The 17,253-nt window shown below is 53.2% G+C and overlaps 6 protein-coding genes across 6 annotated transcripts; 4 read left to right on the forward strand and 2 right to left on the reverse strand.

Annotated features, from left to right (window-relative positions):
* Window positions 1–2,777: 2,777 nt before the first annotated feature.
* On the forward strand, window positions 2,778–3,608 carry COL26b_011019 (uncharacterized protein; the record flags this gene model as incomplete). The annotated part of the gene is made up of 2 exons (XM_053183701.1): window positions 2,778–2,829; window positions 2,878–3,608. The coding sequence occupies 2 exons, from the start codon at window positions 2,778–2,780 to the stop codon at window positions 3,606–3,608; spliced, it is 783 nt and encodes a 260-aa protein (XP_053032338.1).
* Window positions 3,609–4,103: 495 nt separating this feature from the next.
* Window positions 4,104–5,481, forward strand: COL26b_011020 (uncharacterized protein; the record flags this gene model as incomplete). The annotated part of the gene is made up of 2 exons (XM_053183702.1): window positions 4,104–4,423; window positions 4,707–5,481. The coding sequence occupies 2 exons, from the start codon at window positions 4,104–4,106 to the stop codon at window positions 5,479–5,481; spliced, it is 1,095 nt and encodes a 364-aa protein (XP_053032339.1).
* Window positions 5,482–7,655: 2,174 nt separating this feature from the next.
* Window positions 7,656–8,236, reverse strand: COL26b_011021 (uncharacterized protein; the record flags this gene model as incomplete). The annotated part of the gene is made up of 2 exons (XM_053183703.1): window positions 7,656–7,703; window positions 7,727–8,236. The coding sequence occupies 2 exons, from the start codon at window positions 8,234–8,236 to the stop codon at window positions 7,656–7,658; spliced, it is 558 nt and encodes a 185-aa protein (XP_053032340.1).
* Window positions 8,237–9,207: 971 nt separating this feature from the next.
* Window positions 9,208–9,848, reverse strand: COL26b_011022 (uncharacterized protein; the record flags this gene model as incomplete). The annotated part of the gene is made up of 3 exons (XM_053183704.1): window positions 9,208–9,262; window positions 9,292–9,722; window positions 9,777–9,848. The coding sequence occupies 3 exons, from the start codon at window positions 9,846–9,848 to the stop codon at window positions 9,208–9,210; spliced, it is 558 nt and encodes a 185-aa protein (XP_053032341.1).
* Window positions 9,849–10,883: 1,035 nt separating this feature from the next.
* Window positions 10,884–14,464, forward strand: COL26b_011023 (uncharacterized protein; the record flags this gene model as incomplete). Its single annotated transcript, XM_053183705.1, has 2 exons — window positions 10,884–10,932; window positions 10,983–14,464. The coding sequence occupies 2 exons, from the start codon at window positions 10,884–10,886 to the stop codon at window positions 14,462–14,464; spliced, it is 3,531 nt and encodes a 1,176-aa protein (XP_053032342.1).
* Window positions 14,465–16,028: 1,564 nt separating this feature from the next.
* On the forward strand, window positions 16,029–16,755 carry COL26b_011024 (uncharacterized protein; the record flags this gene model as incomplete). The annotated part of the gene is made up of 3 exons (XM_053183706.1): window positions 16,029–16,039; window positions 16,132–16,269; window positions 16,332–16,755. The coding sequence occupies 3 exons, from the start codon at window positions 16,029–16,031 to the stop codon at window positions 16,753–16,755; spliced, it is 573 nt and encodes a 190-aa protein (XP_053032343.1).
* Between the last annotated feature and the right edge of the window lie 498 nt (window positions 16,756–17,253).

Raw genomic sequence — 17,253 nt, forward strand, 5'->3', positions numbered from 1 at the left:
TTGCATCTTGAGAGAATGCAAACATGTTTATCAAGTATCCAACGCTGGACCACTTAGCCTAGGGGTATCTCGCAATCTTATCGGTGAAGTCGTCATCTGAACACGACGACGCGACTTCTGGTTATCTTTGAAGTCGCAATTTGATCACGTTCAGGGCATTCGTGAGGACTCCTGGGTGAAACCAGATAACTGCGTAGTATGCGCTAATCCGGGAACTGCAGCGGGCCGCTGGAGGGTGTAACGGTGAGGGCAGCCATTGGTCGCATGTCGAGTTGACATGAGACCGCTGTCATCTGTCACTGATCATCCGCGGTGGCAGGCCCAGAAATTGAGAGACTCGGTGCCTGAGTCGCGGCGGTTGGTTGGAAGCATCAGATAAGGTACGCGGCAGTGGTTCAGCGATGTGTAATTGTGCGATCCGTTGACTGACTTGAGTCGTGAGCAATTCGTTGTGACTCGGTTGACGCTGTCGGCGGTCTCGGTGAGAAATGTCCTGTGCTTCAGGGATGAAGCAACGTTGCAAAATGCAAGCAAAAGCGAGGATTGCCGCTAGCCGGCAAGTAGTCCGTTGCTGTTCTCGGGTCGCAAAATGCTTTGATGGCTTCCAGAATATCCGTAGAGCTTATTGATCTGCTATTATCCCACGTGAAGACCAAGGAAGGTATCATGGCAAGGTTGCAATCCGGTAGGCATCTGCCGAGGTGGCGTCTTGGCTCATTTCACGCCGCATCGACGCATCGTCGCATTGCATTGTTCGATGACATTTGATACCGATCGCGTGCTTGAATGGCTACTCAATATCTCCGACATTGTTGCCAAGTGCGATGTCGACAGCAGTATGCAGCATGTTAGCTTGTTTGCTGGCGCCGTAGAGGGTGACGTCAGAAAGGGGCCCGACTGCAGACGCAGGGACGATGTTGTGGCGTCGTATGCGGTCCTGTCAGCTTCGCAGCATCTCGTCCCTGTCGAGGTCTAGCTCGAGTCCGGCTTTGGGTGCCGCCGTCATTAGAAGCAATCCTTCGCGGTGGTGCTGGTTGGGTCTCAATCTCAAAAGACCGAGCCGAACAATGAGAGGCGGCAGAGGCAGACGAGGTGGATAAGGTGAGATGCCGGCGGTGGGCACTCGGGGATTTGATGGAAGTGATGCAGCTCGGAAGATGTCAGCAGTCCCACTCGACGGTCAACTGCCGTAGACGAGCTGCCTGGAATGGGATTCATCCATAGGGCAGTCGAATGAAAATATCAGGCGGCAGGGAGAAAAGCAAGAGGAAGAGGCCGGGCTGCGGCTGTGTCGTCAAGGTGAAACTGGATGGTGGTCGGAAAATAATTATTAGCTGGGGCCAAGCGTTCGTTCCATCCGCCTTACCGCGGGCAGGCCGTCCAGCTTGGGCGGTGAGGTGCCAAAAAGGGGAGACAAGACCTGGAGTGTCCGGGCGGGTGATCAGGGATGACGGTCGCTGAAGCTATGCGGGATGACGCCAAAAACAGCATCCACATCCCCAGCCACTTCCCTCCTTCTTTTTCTGGTGCATCTAACTTGTCATGCTGCGAGATAAAATCCATCATGCCATTTGGCGATTACCCAAGTACGGAGTAGTAAGCCACGACGAAAAGAGAAGGCAAGCCACCCGAGTCCGACTTCCTCGGGACATGAGGAAGGAGAAGGAGGAGAGGTCGAAACATCACAGCATGCATGGCAGGTGCCTAGGTAGGTATCGTGGATGCGCCTTCCTTCCCCTGCATCCACCTCGTGCTGTGACCCAGAGAGAGATCTCCCACTTTTGCGGGGAGTTGCACCTGCCCCAGGCCGACCTGAACTTGCCGTAAAAGTCAAACCTGCCATTCGCGGCAAGTGCAGCAGCAGCCCCTGCCTGCCTGTTTGCCGTGTGTTGCGCCTGCTCCTGCTTGTGTTTGTGGCTGCTTCTTTCTTCTTTCGCGTGGCAGTCACAGTCTAAGGCCGGTACCTACAAGAAACGGAAGGAAAGGGACTTGCGTGTGTCCTTCCCCATCAAACAATGGGAAACACGCAATGGGGTGCTCCTGCCATCAAATTTCCAAATTTCCCAGAGCAGGCAGCAGCATTCTGCCCTCCTTCCTTCCCTCCAAGTGGCAGACGACAACAGTAGCGCCGCCGTTCCTCCGCCGTGTCTGCATCCTTTCCGCGCCTCCCTCGTCTTAGTCCCGCTCCGTCCTCACCTCCATCCTTCGACGCTATTCCCGACTTACGAGTAGTCCTCTCGGTCTCGTCCCGTCTTCGCCTCAACTCGCTTACAGCCATGGACACCAGCAGCGACAGCAGCAGCAACGGGCATCAACTGCCATGTCATGTCATCCAGACCACCCGTCCGTCTCATCCCTGCCCACCCACTGACTTGCACCTTGCCCAACCCAGGCATGTTCCAATGACAATCCCAATGAGCCGTCCGATCCTCCAAAAGGGACTTTGGAGCTTGCACCAGGGAACCGCAGACTGATCCCTCCCTCCGTCGCACTAATGCGCAGTAACGCAACCAGGTACCGGTCGCGCCAAGGACCGACCCTGCCACCGATCCAGAGGCCCAACCATGAGCTTATTTTCTTGGCTTGTCCCCTAGGTACCTCCTTAGGTGCTCAATCATGGATCACGCCTCTCTTCGTACTTAACCTACCCGTCGCCCAACTGTCTCGTTGAAACGTCTCGGTCTGTCTACACGCCTCAAAACATCTAGCGACCGGTTACGACCTCGCCCTTGAACGCCGGACCTTCAATTCATCACCGATTACATCCTCCGTCCATCATGCATTCAAATACTTTTCTCCCGTTAGCCCTTCTCTTGGCTTCCAGTGCTGGTAAGCCCACCTTCTCCGATTTCTCCAACGGCTGCTAACGAGCCCCAGTCCACGCCGCCCCCGCGCATCAGCCCCCGGCCCTCCACGGAAGAGCAGACTTCAATATCCTCGTCGGCGGCAATGTCTCCCTCCGCATCATGCCCCTTGGCGCCTCAATTACCCACGGAGTCCAGTCCTCCGATGGCAACGGCTACCGTCAAGACCTTCGCAATGCACTCATCGCAGACGGCAACCCCGTCGACATGGTTGGCAACAACCCCAACGGCACCATGGAAGACAACCAGAACGAGGGCTGGCCCGGCCTCCGCATCGAACAGGTCCTCGCCAAGGCCAAGATTTCAGTCCCCGAGACCCTGCCAAACCTCGTCCTGATCAACGCCGGCACAAACGACTGCGTTCAAAGCTACGACACCGACAACGCCGGCGCTCGCACTCTCGAAATGATGGAGTACGTCTGGTCCACATCCAGCCGCGCCTCCATCGTACTCTCCACCCTCCTGCCCAATGGCAACAACAACACCGAGGCCTGCGTCCTGAAGGTCAACGAGCAGTTCAAGAAGCTTGTCGAGGAGCAGCAGGCCAAGTCCAGAAAGGTTGTCATCGTTGACATGCACTCCGACCAAGGCCCTCTCAAGAGCGACCTGGTCGACGGCACCCACCCCGACGATGCTGGCTACCAAAAGATGGCCAACCTTTGGTTCGCCGGTATCAAGGATGCCGCCTCTCGCGGCTGGCTCGAGTCCCCAGAGGCTCTTCCCGGCAGCACGACGTCCAGCTGACTAGATCAGATCGCGGCGCAGATGTACAAAGCTTTCCGCCCTGCGTTTGCCGGGGTTGAAAATGAGACGCGATAATTCGCGCCGATGAAAAGGCATCGAAACGCGCATTCACACTCTTGTAATTTACTGCATCACATATGGCGTTATCTAAAAGGGATGGGAGGGCCTCAGAAGGCTTGCGTAATTGAGTTTAAATCACCACAGTAATTGTTCAAGTTCACGCTAGACGGTCGCTCATTCGCCAGTTCGTGAAAGTTTACACCGGCTGGTAGTCTTACCGACGGACCCTCACCGTTTGGCCGAGGAAGCGTGCGGATAGACAACTTCAGATGAAATACCGACCAACCACCAGCCCAAGCCCGGCCGTTCCGTCGTCTCCATGCAACGTCCCCCGTCTTCCTTCTCCGCAGGCTACTCGTGGTGATCCTTCACTAGCATTGAAAACACACTCGCCCATCTCACTCCACATCTCACTCCACATCTCACTCACTCATCATGTCCCGCACAGTATTCACAGCCGTCTTCCTCGCCAACTTCTACCTCGCCAAGGTCGCCATCAACGACCTCGGCAACGCCAACGGCCTCAATGACGTCGTCGCGAAGAACCTCGAGGCCGAGCCCATCACCTTCACCACCGTGAGGCAGCTCGACAGCCTGCTCACCATGCTGGTGCGCTTCTTCCAGCCCATCGTCCAGGGCACCGACCTTCCCTTGACGCTCTTCTCCATCTTCATGGCTGGGCAGCTTCTGGCGGTGCACATGCTCATCATCGTCGAGGGCATGCGGGCTGGGAACCGCGGCAAGATTGTTTCTTAGTGAGTCTTGAGTGCATATCTTTATAAGACCTTCCAACTGTGTTTTTACTGCTTTTTTCCCCATGCTGTGAAACCTCCAACCGGGTTGGGCTTGTCTCGCTCGGCTTCCATAATGAAGGCGGTGATTTTCGGTATGGCTGGCGCGAGCCGAGCCGGAGGCATCGAGATGAGTTGATGTCGTGGAAGAATTTGAGACATTTGCTCGGCTGTGGTGTAGAAACGATCGCAAGGCGTATTCCCGAAACTTCATCAATAAGATTTCCCAACTGACGTGTCGCAACAGCACCACCGCCTGGGGCATGCTCTGGCAACTCATAACCTTCGGCGTCACCCTCCCCCTCTACTTCCTCGCCTGGCTCTGGACCTCCGAGATCCCCTCCGCCACAAGCGCCTTCTCCTTCGTCGACGCCATCTCCATCCCTCCCGCCGACGGCGAGACCGTCACAACCGCCTGGTCCCTCGGCGTCCTCCTCCCCAGCATCCTCGCCGGCCTGCCCCGCACACAGTTCTTCTCCCCCTACTTCCGAGAAGCCGCCCTCGCAATCTGGCAGGCCTTCCCCCTCTGGACCGGCATCCTCCAAGCCATCCTGCCCAAACTGACCACTGCCCCGGAAGCCCGCTACGAGACCGCAGAGACGAAAATCGCCCGCTTCAGCAGGATTTACACCTTCACCCTCGCCCTCGCGACGGCGTGCCACTACGGCGTCGTGGGCTACGTCGTGCTGAAATCCGAGTCCGCGGCGGGCGTGGCCCCGCTGGAGATGCTGGGGCAGATCCTGCGCCCGACGTGGCCGTGGAGCACCGCGCCCATGGCGAGTTTGGAGAAGGGGATTCTGGCGCTGTTGCAGTGGGATATGTACTGCGCGTCGCTGGCGACGTGGAGTTGGCTTGCGTATATGGCGTATGCGAGGGCCGGGGTGGGACAGGTTGTGATGGATCTGGGGAAGGCGGTCATGTGGAGTTGTGTGGTTGGGCCTGGGGGTGCGGCGTTGGCTGTTGTTTGGGGGAGGGATGTGGCGGCTTTGAGGGATGCTGCGGGTAAGAAGAAAACGGGTTGATGTTCAACGAACGACAATGTTGTAGGCATTCATCTGGTATCCTTGTGCCTACTTACTTGAGACTAGGGAAATGAGCGCAGTGGCGTCCTTATAGATCGGGAAAGTGATTGCAATCATTTGCAACGTTTGCTTCGAATCTCCATATCCAATGAGAGCCAGAACCCCCAAAACTGGTCCAGCTTTGGTTCTTGTGGATTAGATCGCGATGTCCCTGTGAGATCCGCTTCTGTGGCCTGGGCGTTTGAAAATATCGACTACATTTGGCATTGTCGTCAGAGTAACATGGCGCTCCAGTACTATGTCCTCCATCTTCAGTGCCAGTGCCTTTGAGCTATCCACGGTACTTCTCCGGTTTCTCCCTGGCTTTTGCGTCCATGTGCTGGGCGTTCGGGGACGGTTTGCGTGACCGCTTGCTCGGGCGCTAGCAACTGCTTATTCGACTGAAAGGATTGCTGATTTGTCGCCTTTGCTTCTTCAATGTCATTCTTCTTGACATAGAACTGTGCGTTGAAATCTGTGTCTGCGAAGTCAGACATAGCAGTGCTAACTTGGATGTCTTTTGATGCCAGATCCTGTTCTTTTGGCCCTGGCGCTTGCAGGTACATACCTCTTGTCTTAGAAAGTCCTGATAGTAGCCTCGACCCTTTTTCTGTATAGCTCGCTGATAATGTCTCTGAAAACTGTTGCTGTTCCTTGCCTTGCCTCTTCAGCCAGTTCTGCATTGCCAAGCGTACCAGCCGATGGATTTCGAGATTTCCTGCAGCATGTCGCTTCTTTATGAATGCGTACGCCATCAACGTGCTGATCGCCTCGTGGGTCTGTCTTTCGCTTTCCCCGGGGGGTAAAAGCGCCGGTGGAATGTATCTTTCAGCAAAATGGCAAGAAAATCCGAGGTAACTTGCTGCCAAGGGGTTATCTCGTGCAATATTGTCGAACGAAATGAACCACGTCTTTGCGACTGGATTCTGGATACTTTCGTATCGGTATTGATCGTCAAAATCTTCTCCAAGTAGCTTGATCTGCTCTTCGTCACTTGCTTCGCAATATTCTAGATACTGAGATATCGATGTATAAATATTGGCTTTCAAATAAGCTGAGGCTTGTTTGAGAGCTAACGGAAGATACGTGAGCTTCTCGAGAAGTTGTGTTGTGCTTCGGCCATTGTCGATCTGGCTCTCGCTCAAGTCGGTGTGTAGGAGCCGAGCAGCTTCTTGAGCATTCATCTCGGACAGATGGAGGGCATGGACACCATCAAATCTAGCTGCGATGATACTGTTCCGACTCGTGAAAAGGATGGAGCCTCTACGGCTATTAGGGGATGTATGCTGCAAGCTTTGGCCCGTTGAACAGCAAGCCAGTGTCGTCGGCATTGTCGACTATAAGAAGCCAGCTGTTGATGTCGTCCCGCTCTAAGGCAGTTCGGACCAGGGTTTTGACATCTGCTTTAGGATCCTCAGTGTTTTTGAGTTTAAGTGCTCGGCCAATCTTACGGTAATGGTTGCCAAACATCTCAACGCTTACAGCAGGTACCCAGAAAACGGAACAGTCGGGGTGGGCTTCGCGAACGCGGTACGCAGCTTCGATGGCGACTTGTGTCTTTCCGATTCCTCCCAGTCCGACGATAGCGGTCCTTGGGCAAGCGTCTCCATTGGCAGTTGGCGGTATCCTCTTCAGAAGTTTCATCAAAATAGTTTCTCTGCCGACAAAGTTTTCGTTTCTTCCAAATGGAACAAGGAAGTGAGGTCTTTGAAGGGCTTGCAGAAGTCAGAGTCTTATCTGGCGACATCCCTGTCCTACTTACGATTTTCAGATGCGTGTCTAGCGCTTGGCATCAATGGTGGGATGTAGCATAGCAATTCTTTGCCGAACGATGCCGCTGTGGCTGCTGCGTACGGCCGCCATTGCTCGTTTTTGTGTGCGTCGGCATAGTCGCAGATGCCACGAACAACTATGCAGGGGAAGCTGTTCATTAAGCCAGCTGCCCACATCTCGAAGCACAAGACCCCTCCCAAATCCCGACTATACTTATCACGCGTCGGCCCATCCCGCATGACCTGATTACCAGACGCAATGTTGCCGCAGAAAAGTACTGGGGTTGTCGTCGTCCGTTGTTCCCTTTCCACCGCAGGTCTACATTTCGTGCAGGTGGCTCCGGTGACAGCGTTGATGTGGCTTCAAAAAGAGTATCCCGTTCGGGGCCCGGTGAAGCAAAATCTGACTGCCTGGAGATCTTTGACAAGTGTACGTGAATCTGTGTCTTGTTCAAGAAGTCATTGGCACAGAGCTTGGATAAAGCGCCGAGGAGGATTTGCGGTGGCGCATTGAGGCTCCCAATTCGGGCGATGCGGCCATTGGCACCGGTCTTTCCAAAGTCGTACTGTATCACGCCGCCATGCTGGCCTTCGGGCTGACTAATGACAACCTCTCCAAGACGTATGTCGATGTCGTCGTCAAGGTTAGGAACGCCGCTGCCGATTCCGACCAGCAAACCGAATCGCAGGCACGGAAACTTGCTCCTCATCAGGCTTGCCGCCGTGGCAGCCGAGTTCGTGCCAATATGTCCGGCGGGTACGCACACAATGACGACGTTGTGGTCCTTGATTCGGCCGTAAGAATAAATATTGTTATCGGTCGACGGGGAGGGAATTTCAGCAAACTGTTCATCCATGATCCCCTCGGCGGCTGCCAACTCAACGGGTAGAGCGCACACCCAGCCGACGGTAAAGTCGCGGGCAGAAACGCTTTTCGAGGCCATTGAGCCTGTGACTTGTATGAGCTTGGATTACAACTAAGCGCCAAAATGTAGTAGAGTATCCGGGTTTGTTTCCCATGGAATGGCAGAGGTATGTTCTGAGCCGAATATTGAGGGGTAACAATGTTTAGTGTTGCGTTCCGAGGAGCAAGCATGCAGTACTGTGGGTCCATAATCTGTTGTACTGGCTAACAAATGCTCGTATCTAGACCCATGAGTTCGCTTAAGAAGGGCTGTCTGGTCGGCTGGAAATGACGCCATGTTGGTTTGACACCCCAATACACGTAATGCTTGGCAATGAATTAGCAGAATAGTTTCTGATTTGAAAAAAAAGACGCAAGCCAAAGGTCTATTTTGAATTCGCCAACAGCAAAATCTATCTCAGCAGGAGTAATTAAAGGAGGGTAAACACTTGACATAAGCCAGCGTCACTTATGATAATGGGAATGCGTTGATTCAGCAGAGGAATAACGCTGTCACCCATCGCTTGGATATGCATTGCACTAAGATTGTATATCAACCTTCCGGTATTACTGCTTTTATTATACGAGTGATGCCCTCGGTAGAATAATAGGTCTCATTATGGTACACCAGACCAGACTAAGCTGTTTGGTGGCGTAATCAATCTTCCCTCAGTATTGAAGTGGCGAATGGTTAGCATCTGCAAATGTGCTTTGCCCTTCTGACACGTATTTTGAAGAATTGCTACCCATTTGCCTCTAGCGTACGCTCTGGTGACGTGGTTCAATGCCAACCATTCCTTCAAATATCAGGACATAGCATATCATTTCGGCAACCCAAATAAACCTTTGTTTGCCTCATCCACAGCTTTACGCACCCCTTTAACATTCTCCATCACAGTCGACATGTCCGAATGAATACAGATACTAAAAGCCTTTCCCTTGAACCCGAAACTAAACTCGGTCCCCTCCGAGTCCGCCCCTGAATCTGTCACCATCGCCCTCTTCGCCCTCTCATAACACCTCTCCGGCGTCGCCGGCTGCGACTTCGCTACGGGCAACAGCGCCCCTTCCGGCGAGTAGTCGATATCAACATACACTTCCCCCTGGAACTCGACGCCGAGCTCCGCGCACATCTCCGCCTGCGCCGCATTGCATGCGCCGTACACGGGCACTTTAAAGGTAGCGCATGCCTCAAGCACGGCACGCATGATGGCCAGATCGCGCTGCATATAGAAGAAGAGCTCGCCATGCGGCTTGATATGCGCGAGCGGCACGCCCTGCGCGTCGAGCATCGCCTTGAGGGCGCCGACCTGGTAGAGCACCATACAATACATGTCCTTGGGGTCGATTTCCATCTTACGACGTCCGAAACCGAGGAGGTCGGCGAGACCTGGGTGTGCGCCGGCCTTGACGCCGTGCTGCTTGCAGAGAGCGATGGTCTTATGCATGATGGAGGGATCACCAGCGTGGAACCCGCAGGCGATGTTGGCGGCGTCGATGTAGGGCATCAGCTCCTCATCGGGGCCCTTTCATGGAGGTGAGTGAAGAGATTTTGTGAGCGAAAGAGGGAGATTTCTTACCATCTTCCAACGGCCGAAGCCTTCGCCCATGTCGGCATTGATCTCAAACTTTGAGGCTAAACGTGGCGCCATTTTAACTTTAAGAGAGAATGTAATTGATGATAGTGGTGTGTATAACGGGTGAAATTGTCTCTCCTAGTTTTTTGAAATCAACTTCCGCGGGAAACCGGGATCGTAGTCCACCGATGATCTCGGAAAGTTGTGGTGTTCTAGCTTCCATGCGTTGGGGTAGGTCATCGCCGGACGGCTTTGGGGTAAATATCTCCAATTAAGGCGTCCCACTTGGGGTAGATGATACCGCAGAGAGGGGCCGTTCCGCTGCGCCGAGCCACTGACAGCGCACCCGGGTTCTACAGTCTGGGGTTTCGGTGGCAGTGTCTATCAATTCCCATGGACATTCCTTTGCTATGATTCGTACAAAGTAGAGATGGTGATCCGATGTTGACGACAGATGCGGGGTTCTTATCTTGATAACGAATGAGGGGGTCTCTCCGTCGATAACAACGGTGTTGAGTGAGCAGCTGTTCGTCAGGAACACTTTGATTTGGACCGTTTTCTTACCCAAAGTGTTACTAGTTAACTTTAAGCTCCGAATATCCGGATCCCAAAGCCCAGGGAGCACCTAGATGCAGGGTCAAGATAAGAGTATGGGGTAACAACCCCCATCCATCATCCCCCCTCATGTCACATACAGTACAACGGGGAGTAGTCTGATGATGTATGTGCTTGAGAACCTGCTAGCATGATTATTCCTACTTATCCGAACGTGGAGGGTTCCCTTGAAGTGTGGGGTATTGATTGTTGACCACCCCAACTACAAAACTTGTCTGAGACTCCCGGCATGTTGGGGATATGCATGTTGATCGCTGCCGGAATCTTTTTCCATTCCCCCTCGCTCAGATATCACTATGGCTAGCTCATTAAAGGCCATTAAGAAAGTGTTGGTCGCCAATCGTGGCGAGATCGCGGTTCGATGCATCAAAGCATGCAGAGAACTCGGCGTCAAAACGGTGGCTATTTACACTGATGCCGATGCATCATCCTTACACACTGTGTCGGCAGATGAAGCTGTGTTGTTACCGGGCAGTGATCGCACTGCATACACCGATGGGTATACACAACTTGATTCCAACACCATATGACCACTTCTCTAATAGTGAGACTGTAGAGATGCGATCATAGACATCGCCCAAACTCACACCGCAGACGCCATCATCCCAGGCTATGGCTTCCTCAGCGAAAACGCAGACTTCGCCGCGGCCACTGAAGCAGCAGGTATCACCTTCATCGGTCCTTCGGTAACATCGATCAAGGCCATGGGTCTTAAGCACGAGGCCAGGGAAATCGCCCACCGGGCCGGCGTCCCCACGGTCCCAGGCACGCCTCTCCTATCTTCAGCAGCCGAGGCCCGCGAGAGTGCGTCACGCCTCGGGTTTCCCATCATGCTTAAGGCCACAGGTGGCGGCGGCGGCATGGGCCTGCAGATCTGCCAGGATGAAGCGGAGGTAGAGAAGGCGTTCGAAACGGTCGTTAGCCGAGCGGGCACTTTGTTCAAGAACAGCGGCGTGTTTCTTGAAAAGTATTACCCGCGATCTCGGCACATTGAGGTGCAGGTCGCTGGCAATGGCGAGGTGGTTGTGTCTTTCGGCGAGAGGGAGTGTTCGCTCCAACGGCGCCACCAAAAGGTCATCGAGGAGTGTCCGAGTCCGTTTGTCGATGCGACGCTGCGCAGAAAGCTCTGCCAGTCGGCCGTAGACTACGCATCCCAGTTAAACTGCAGGAGCGTCGGCACCGTGGAGTTTCTGGTGGACGATGAGACAGCAGAGTACTTCTTCCTGGAGATGAACACCAGGCTGCAAGTCGAACACGGCATCACGGAGCTGTGTTACGGGGTTGATCTCGTGCATTTGATGCTTCGACAGGCGGACTGCGAGAAGGCAGGGCTTGGCGGCATCCCAACGGCGGAATTGAGGTCGCTTGGGCGAGAGCAGCCCCTGGGCAGCGCGATCGAGGTTCGTGTGTATGCGGAAGACGCGCTCAATGACTTTGCCCCGCGGCCTGGGCTTTTGCAGAGTGTTAGATGGCCTAAAAGTGAGGGCGATGATGGGGTTCGTGTTGATACGTGGATCAAGGGCGGTCAGCGCATCACGCCGTACTACGATCCGTTGGTCGGGAAGATTATGGTCCACGACGACCAGGGTAGAGAGCAGGCACGACAGAAGATGATTCGAGTGCTGAAGGGAACAACTCTTCAGGGCACGCAGACGAACCTCCAATACCTCACCAAGGTCCTTCAGTCGGAGGCATTCATTCAGGGGAACACGCTGACCACCTTCTTGAACGACTTCGTTTTCGAAGCGTGCGCAATTCAAGTCCTAGAACCCGGCATGATGACAACCATCCAAGATTACCCTGGACGCGTGTCCGTCCGGCATGGCGTTCCAAGGAGCGGGCCCATGGACACCCTTAGCAGCCAGATCGCCAACGTGTTGGTCGGGGATGAGCCAGGGACAGAGTTGTTGGAGGTCACTTTGACAGGCCCGGCGCTGCGCTTCTACGTCGATGCTGTCGTGGCGGTATGTGGCGGTTCTGTTCCTGTGACGGTAGACGATATGGATCAGCCCATGTGGTCTAGATTCGTCGTTCGTCGTGGCCAGGTCCTAAAGCTCGGCCAGCTGGGTGGAAGCGGTTTCAGAGCATACATTGCCATCAAAGGAGGTTTTCCCGGGATTCCTTTGTTTCTCAGGTCGAAGTCTACGGCTCCAGAACTTGGCTACGGCGGGTTGGAAGGCCGCAAACTGCAGATGCATGACGTGTTGGATCTGGCGGAGCAGTCGACTCAGTGGGCCGCCAAGGCAACGTCATTTTCACTTCCAAGCAACGCTGTCCCCAGCCTCGATATTAAGCAGGTGTGGTGTATGGAAGGACCGTACGGCGACAACGACATCCTCACCCCTGCTGGACGAGCTGCGTTGTATGAGGCTGCCTGGAAAGTGAATCACAACAGCGGCCGCAGTGGCGTTCGACTGGCAGGACCGCAACTCGAATGGGCGCGCTCATCCGGTGGTGGAGGAGGGTCTCATCCATCGAATGTCTTCGACTATGGATACCCCTTTGGCGGCGTCAATTGGACTGGCGACTTTCCAGTCATCTTCTCAGTCGACAGCCCTGACGCTGGAGGGTTTGCCTGCCCGTTGACCGTCTGCTCGGCGGACTTTTGGAAGCTAGGACAGCTGAAGCCTGGGGACGAGATCCGGTTCAGACCGACCACTTTCGAGTCTGCCATTGTCATGTTGAAGAAGCAAGTTGAGTATGTTGCTGCTGTGGCTACGTGTGCACAAACGGGTCAAGTCACAGCATCAATCCCGGCTTTGTATCATGAAGAGGACAGCCAAGCTTCTTCAGGATCGTCAACACTGAGGGAAATTCCTGCGACTGACTCTGATCCTAAGACGATATACAGACAAGGAGGCGACTCTTCTATTATCGTGGAGTTCGGGACTCAGGTCGCTGATTTGCGCAATACCATTTGTGTCAGACTCTTGGCCAAGCAACTTGAAGACCGTCAGTTGGATGGCGTTAGTTGGACTCCGAGCATTGCAACTCTGACCGTTCATTTCAACCCCAAGAAGATATCACAAACCGAACTGCTAAGTATTCTGTCAGAGCTGCCGTGCGGCCTCGGCCAGTCGAGCAACCAGATGCCAGTGAGAGAAGTGCAACTGCCTATTTGCCTCGACCACTCAGCCATTGCGGAGGCTGTTCAGCGTTACATGGACAACATCAGAAAAGACGCGTCTTACCTGCCAGATAACGTGGAGTACATTCGGGAAAATAACGCGCTTTCTTCTCGGCAAGCCGTTTTCGACGCATTTCTAAACACACCCTGGCTCACGGTAGCTGTTGGCTTCTACGTCGGCACCCCATTCCTCTTCCCCCTTGATCCCAAGTACGTGTACGTGGGACAAAAGTACAACCCCAGTCGTGTCTTCACTCCAAGCGGATCAGTCGGTCTGGGCGGCTCCCTTGTCGCCATCTATCCCGTCGCTGCACCGGGAGGTTACCAGCTTATTGGGCGCACCATCGGCTGCTGGGATGAGACAGGTAACCGACCCTGTTTCGAGCCTTCCAAGCCCTGGCTGTTCCGTCATTTTGATCTGGTCAGGTTTGTGGAGGTTGGGGAGGAAGAATACGACAAGCTGAAGCACGACTATGACATCGGGCAGTACGAGTTTACCATCAATGAGACTACGATTAATATGGACCACTTCATCGCCAAGTTCGACGCTGCGAATCGGGATCCAGCTCATTTGGAGTGGACGAAGCGGCAGGCTGAAGCTAGCAAAGAGCTTGTTCGGCGGGAGACGGAGCTCTTTGACGAGTGGCATGCGGCTACGACAGCTTCGACCAACGGGGCTGCGGCGGCTGATGGGGAGCTGGAGGAGCGTTCGGGTTCGAACATTCTTCGGATCAAGTCTCCTGTGAGCGCGAGTGTTTGGAAATTGGAGGTTGGAGTAGGTGATGTGTTGAAGAGCGGACAGACAGTGGCTGTGTTGGAGGCGATGAAGATGGAGATCAAGGTTATTTGCGGGAAGGATGAAAATGGAATGGTTGTGAAAAGCATCGTGAGTCCAGCGGGCACGATTGTCAACCCTGGGACTGTAATAATGGCCGGTTTGGCAACTTAATCTTCGTCGGACGATTTCTTAGCCAGACTGGCCAGCGTTCCGCCAAGCTTGAAGCCGGTTTTTGCAAGCTACACCCCCTAGCGCCACTGCTGTTCCCGGGTTTAATGGCACGCTGTTCTGTACAACTCAATTCAAGAACCAGTGATACGTGTTGCATTCTCCTTCTGAACAATGGCTGAGATGATCTGCAGTCTACGCATCCGCGACCTAGACAAAACACCGTTGATGCTTGGGAATGGAAAATGGCATTGTCACAGATCAGATGGGTAATTCGGTGCTACCAGACTTTGTGATATCGGTGCGCCTCGATAAAGATGGACTTGGATAGAACAACTCTAAAGATTTCTCGAGCAAAACCCACAAGCTGTTTAGCCACTTGGTCTCGATTGGCTTGAAGTCTCCGAGTCCGATCTGGATACTCTATACGGAGTCGGTTCTGGTTCTGGGCTTGCAGTTTTAGGTAACTTCGTCAGAAATCACAACAAACAGGCCCAGTGTTTTATTAAGCGTCGGTCCCTGATACGCGTGTTGGTTCTTCACTCAGGGATGGCCCCCAACCTGCCTCTTTCAAAACCGTGCCGCGCAGCTGCATGCTCTTATCGGATCAGAAGAGGGGTAACAAGAACGGGCGGGCTCCAACGGGGAAAGAGATAAAATACAGGATTCCACCTGATGTGACCTCGCACTTGTTTCTTCCGATGCGTGACACAACTTCACATTGTAACTTGCAAGTATGAGCGCTCCTGACAACGTGACGCCTGGAGGGAAAACGGCTGCGCCAGACCCAGTTCAAGCCCACAATCCTGCCGATCTTGTTTCCGAAGAAGTTGTGACGCCTGGAGGGGAAGCAGCTGCGCCGGGCCCGGTCCAAGCCCACAATCCTGCCGATCTCGTTCCCGAAGAGGCAAGAATTCCTAGACATGGCAGACTTCAGTATCTCCTAAGAGCTAATGAATATCTCTAGATTACTGATGACAACGCTTCTGAAATTGGAACCGTGAGTGATGGATATGCCTTGAAACATGTGGGAGTTTCTTCATGTGTTAACGCCCAGATCTCAAGGGCGTCGCGTCATCAACAGCAAGCGTGACGAGTTCAGTTCTCAGCTATCGAGAGGAGAATGGACGCAAGTATCACGCATATAAGGAAGGCAGTGAGACGATTTGACATTCCGAGCTGGCCACACTTCGTAATTAACTAATGTGGGCAGAATATACCGCCCCCAACGACGAGCAAGAACAAGACCGACTGGGTAGGCAACACTCTTCCTTTGATTAGATCTCTGAGAAGTTGGTCAATGCGTCTGCTGCAAAGTGCTAATATTTTGCAATAGACTTGCAACATAACCTGTTTCTCTTGACATTTGACAACGCGCTAGGACTGGCGCCTCCGAACCAGCCCAACTCAAACGTCCAGCGTGTTCTTGATGTCGGAACTGGCACGGGAATCTGGGCAATTGACTTTGGCGAAGATCATGAAGGAGCTGAGGTACTCATTTCGCCACGACAACGCGACATGAAATGCTGATTTCCATTAGGTTCTTGGTATCGATCTTTCCCATTCGATGCCCGAGTTGTAAGTACAGATTGGTCCACGGAAGCTCTCATGTATCGAAACATTTCTTTCGTTTGTTCCTCACAATGAGCAAACTCGCTAACAGGACAAAGCGTGCCACCGAATGTCCGGTTTGAGATCGACGATCTGGACGAGGAGTGGACGTACTCGCAGCCGTTCGACTACATTCACACCCGTGGTATGAATTCTTGTATTGCGGATTGGAGAGTCTTCCTTACGAAGGTTTTTGAGTATGCTTTTTTGATCTCCTGCTTCATATTTGCTATGCGCAAAGATTAACATTGTTTCCCAGCAACCTGACGCCTGGTGGTTACTTCGAATTGCAGGAACTCGAAGTGTTTCCTCGTTCCGACGACGGCACTCTCACTCCAGAATGCCAACTTTCACAGTGTATGAAATACGTGCACGAAGCGTTCGAAATATTCGGACGTTCATTTCAGCAAATCCCAGACCTTGTCAGAGTCATGGAGGATGTCGGCTTCGTCGACGTCAAGATGAGCTTGTTCAAATGGCCATCGAATACGTGGCCGAAAGACCCTAAGTACAAAGAACTAGGTGATTGGAACAATGAAAACATCAACAATGGTTTTGTGGCAATCACCATGGCGCCGTTTACCAGGGCTCTCGGGTGGACGAAAGAGGAGGTACATGTCTTCCTGCCTGGCGTCCGCAAAGATTTGAACGACAAGTCCATCCATGCGTACTGGCCCGTGTAAGTGAAGCCGTTACGTTCGAGCTTTCAGGGGTAGCTAATAAGTTGCAAGCTATGTTGTCTACGGAATGAAGCCGGTTGTGGATAATACAGAGACTGCGGAGGCATAAGACTCGAATCTTAGAGTGAGCGTTAGCATTTGGAAATATTTAGAGATTTCAATGGCTTCATCAGTTACTAAATACCAAGTGACATCCCCTTTCCGGCAAAAGCCAACATATCAAGCAATGGGATAGGTCCCCTGTTCATGCTCAAGGTGAAATTGTTGCATCGTGTCACGAAATCTGTTGTCTTTGTGGGTTCGCCGAAGCTTGTCTCTCTTGAGGTCTCACAGTTCTCTAACCTCGACTACTTGAGCGAAAGAGAAGTCATAGCGAAGTCATACAGCGACGAAAGTTCACAATAAAAATACGTTTATTGTAAAGATAGGTAGCTTAACTATCCAGCTTGAAAAGGCTGCAGTTCCCAGTACCTATTCGCATTGTCGAAGCGTTCTTTCTGG

The sequence above is a fragment of the Colletotrichum chrysophilum genome (assembly GCF_026319265.1).
Source record: "Colletotrichum chrysophilum strain AFK26 chromosome Unknown scaffold_127, whole genome shotgun sequence".
Lineage (NCBI taxonomy): Eukaryota > Fungi > Ascomycota > Sordariomycetes > Glomerellales > Glomerellaceae > Colletotrichum > Colletotrichum chrysophilum.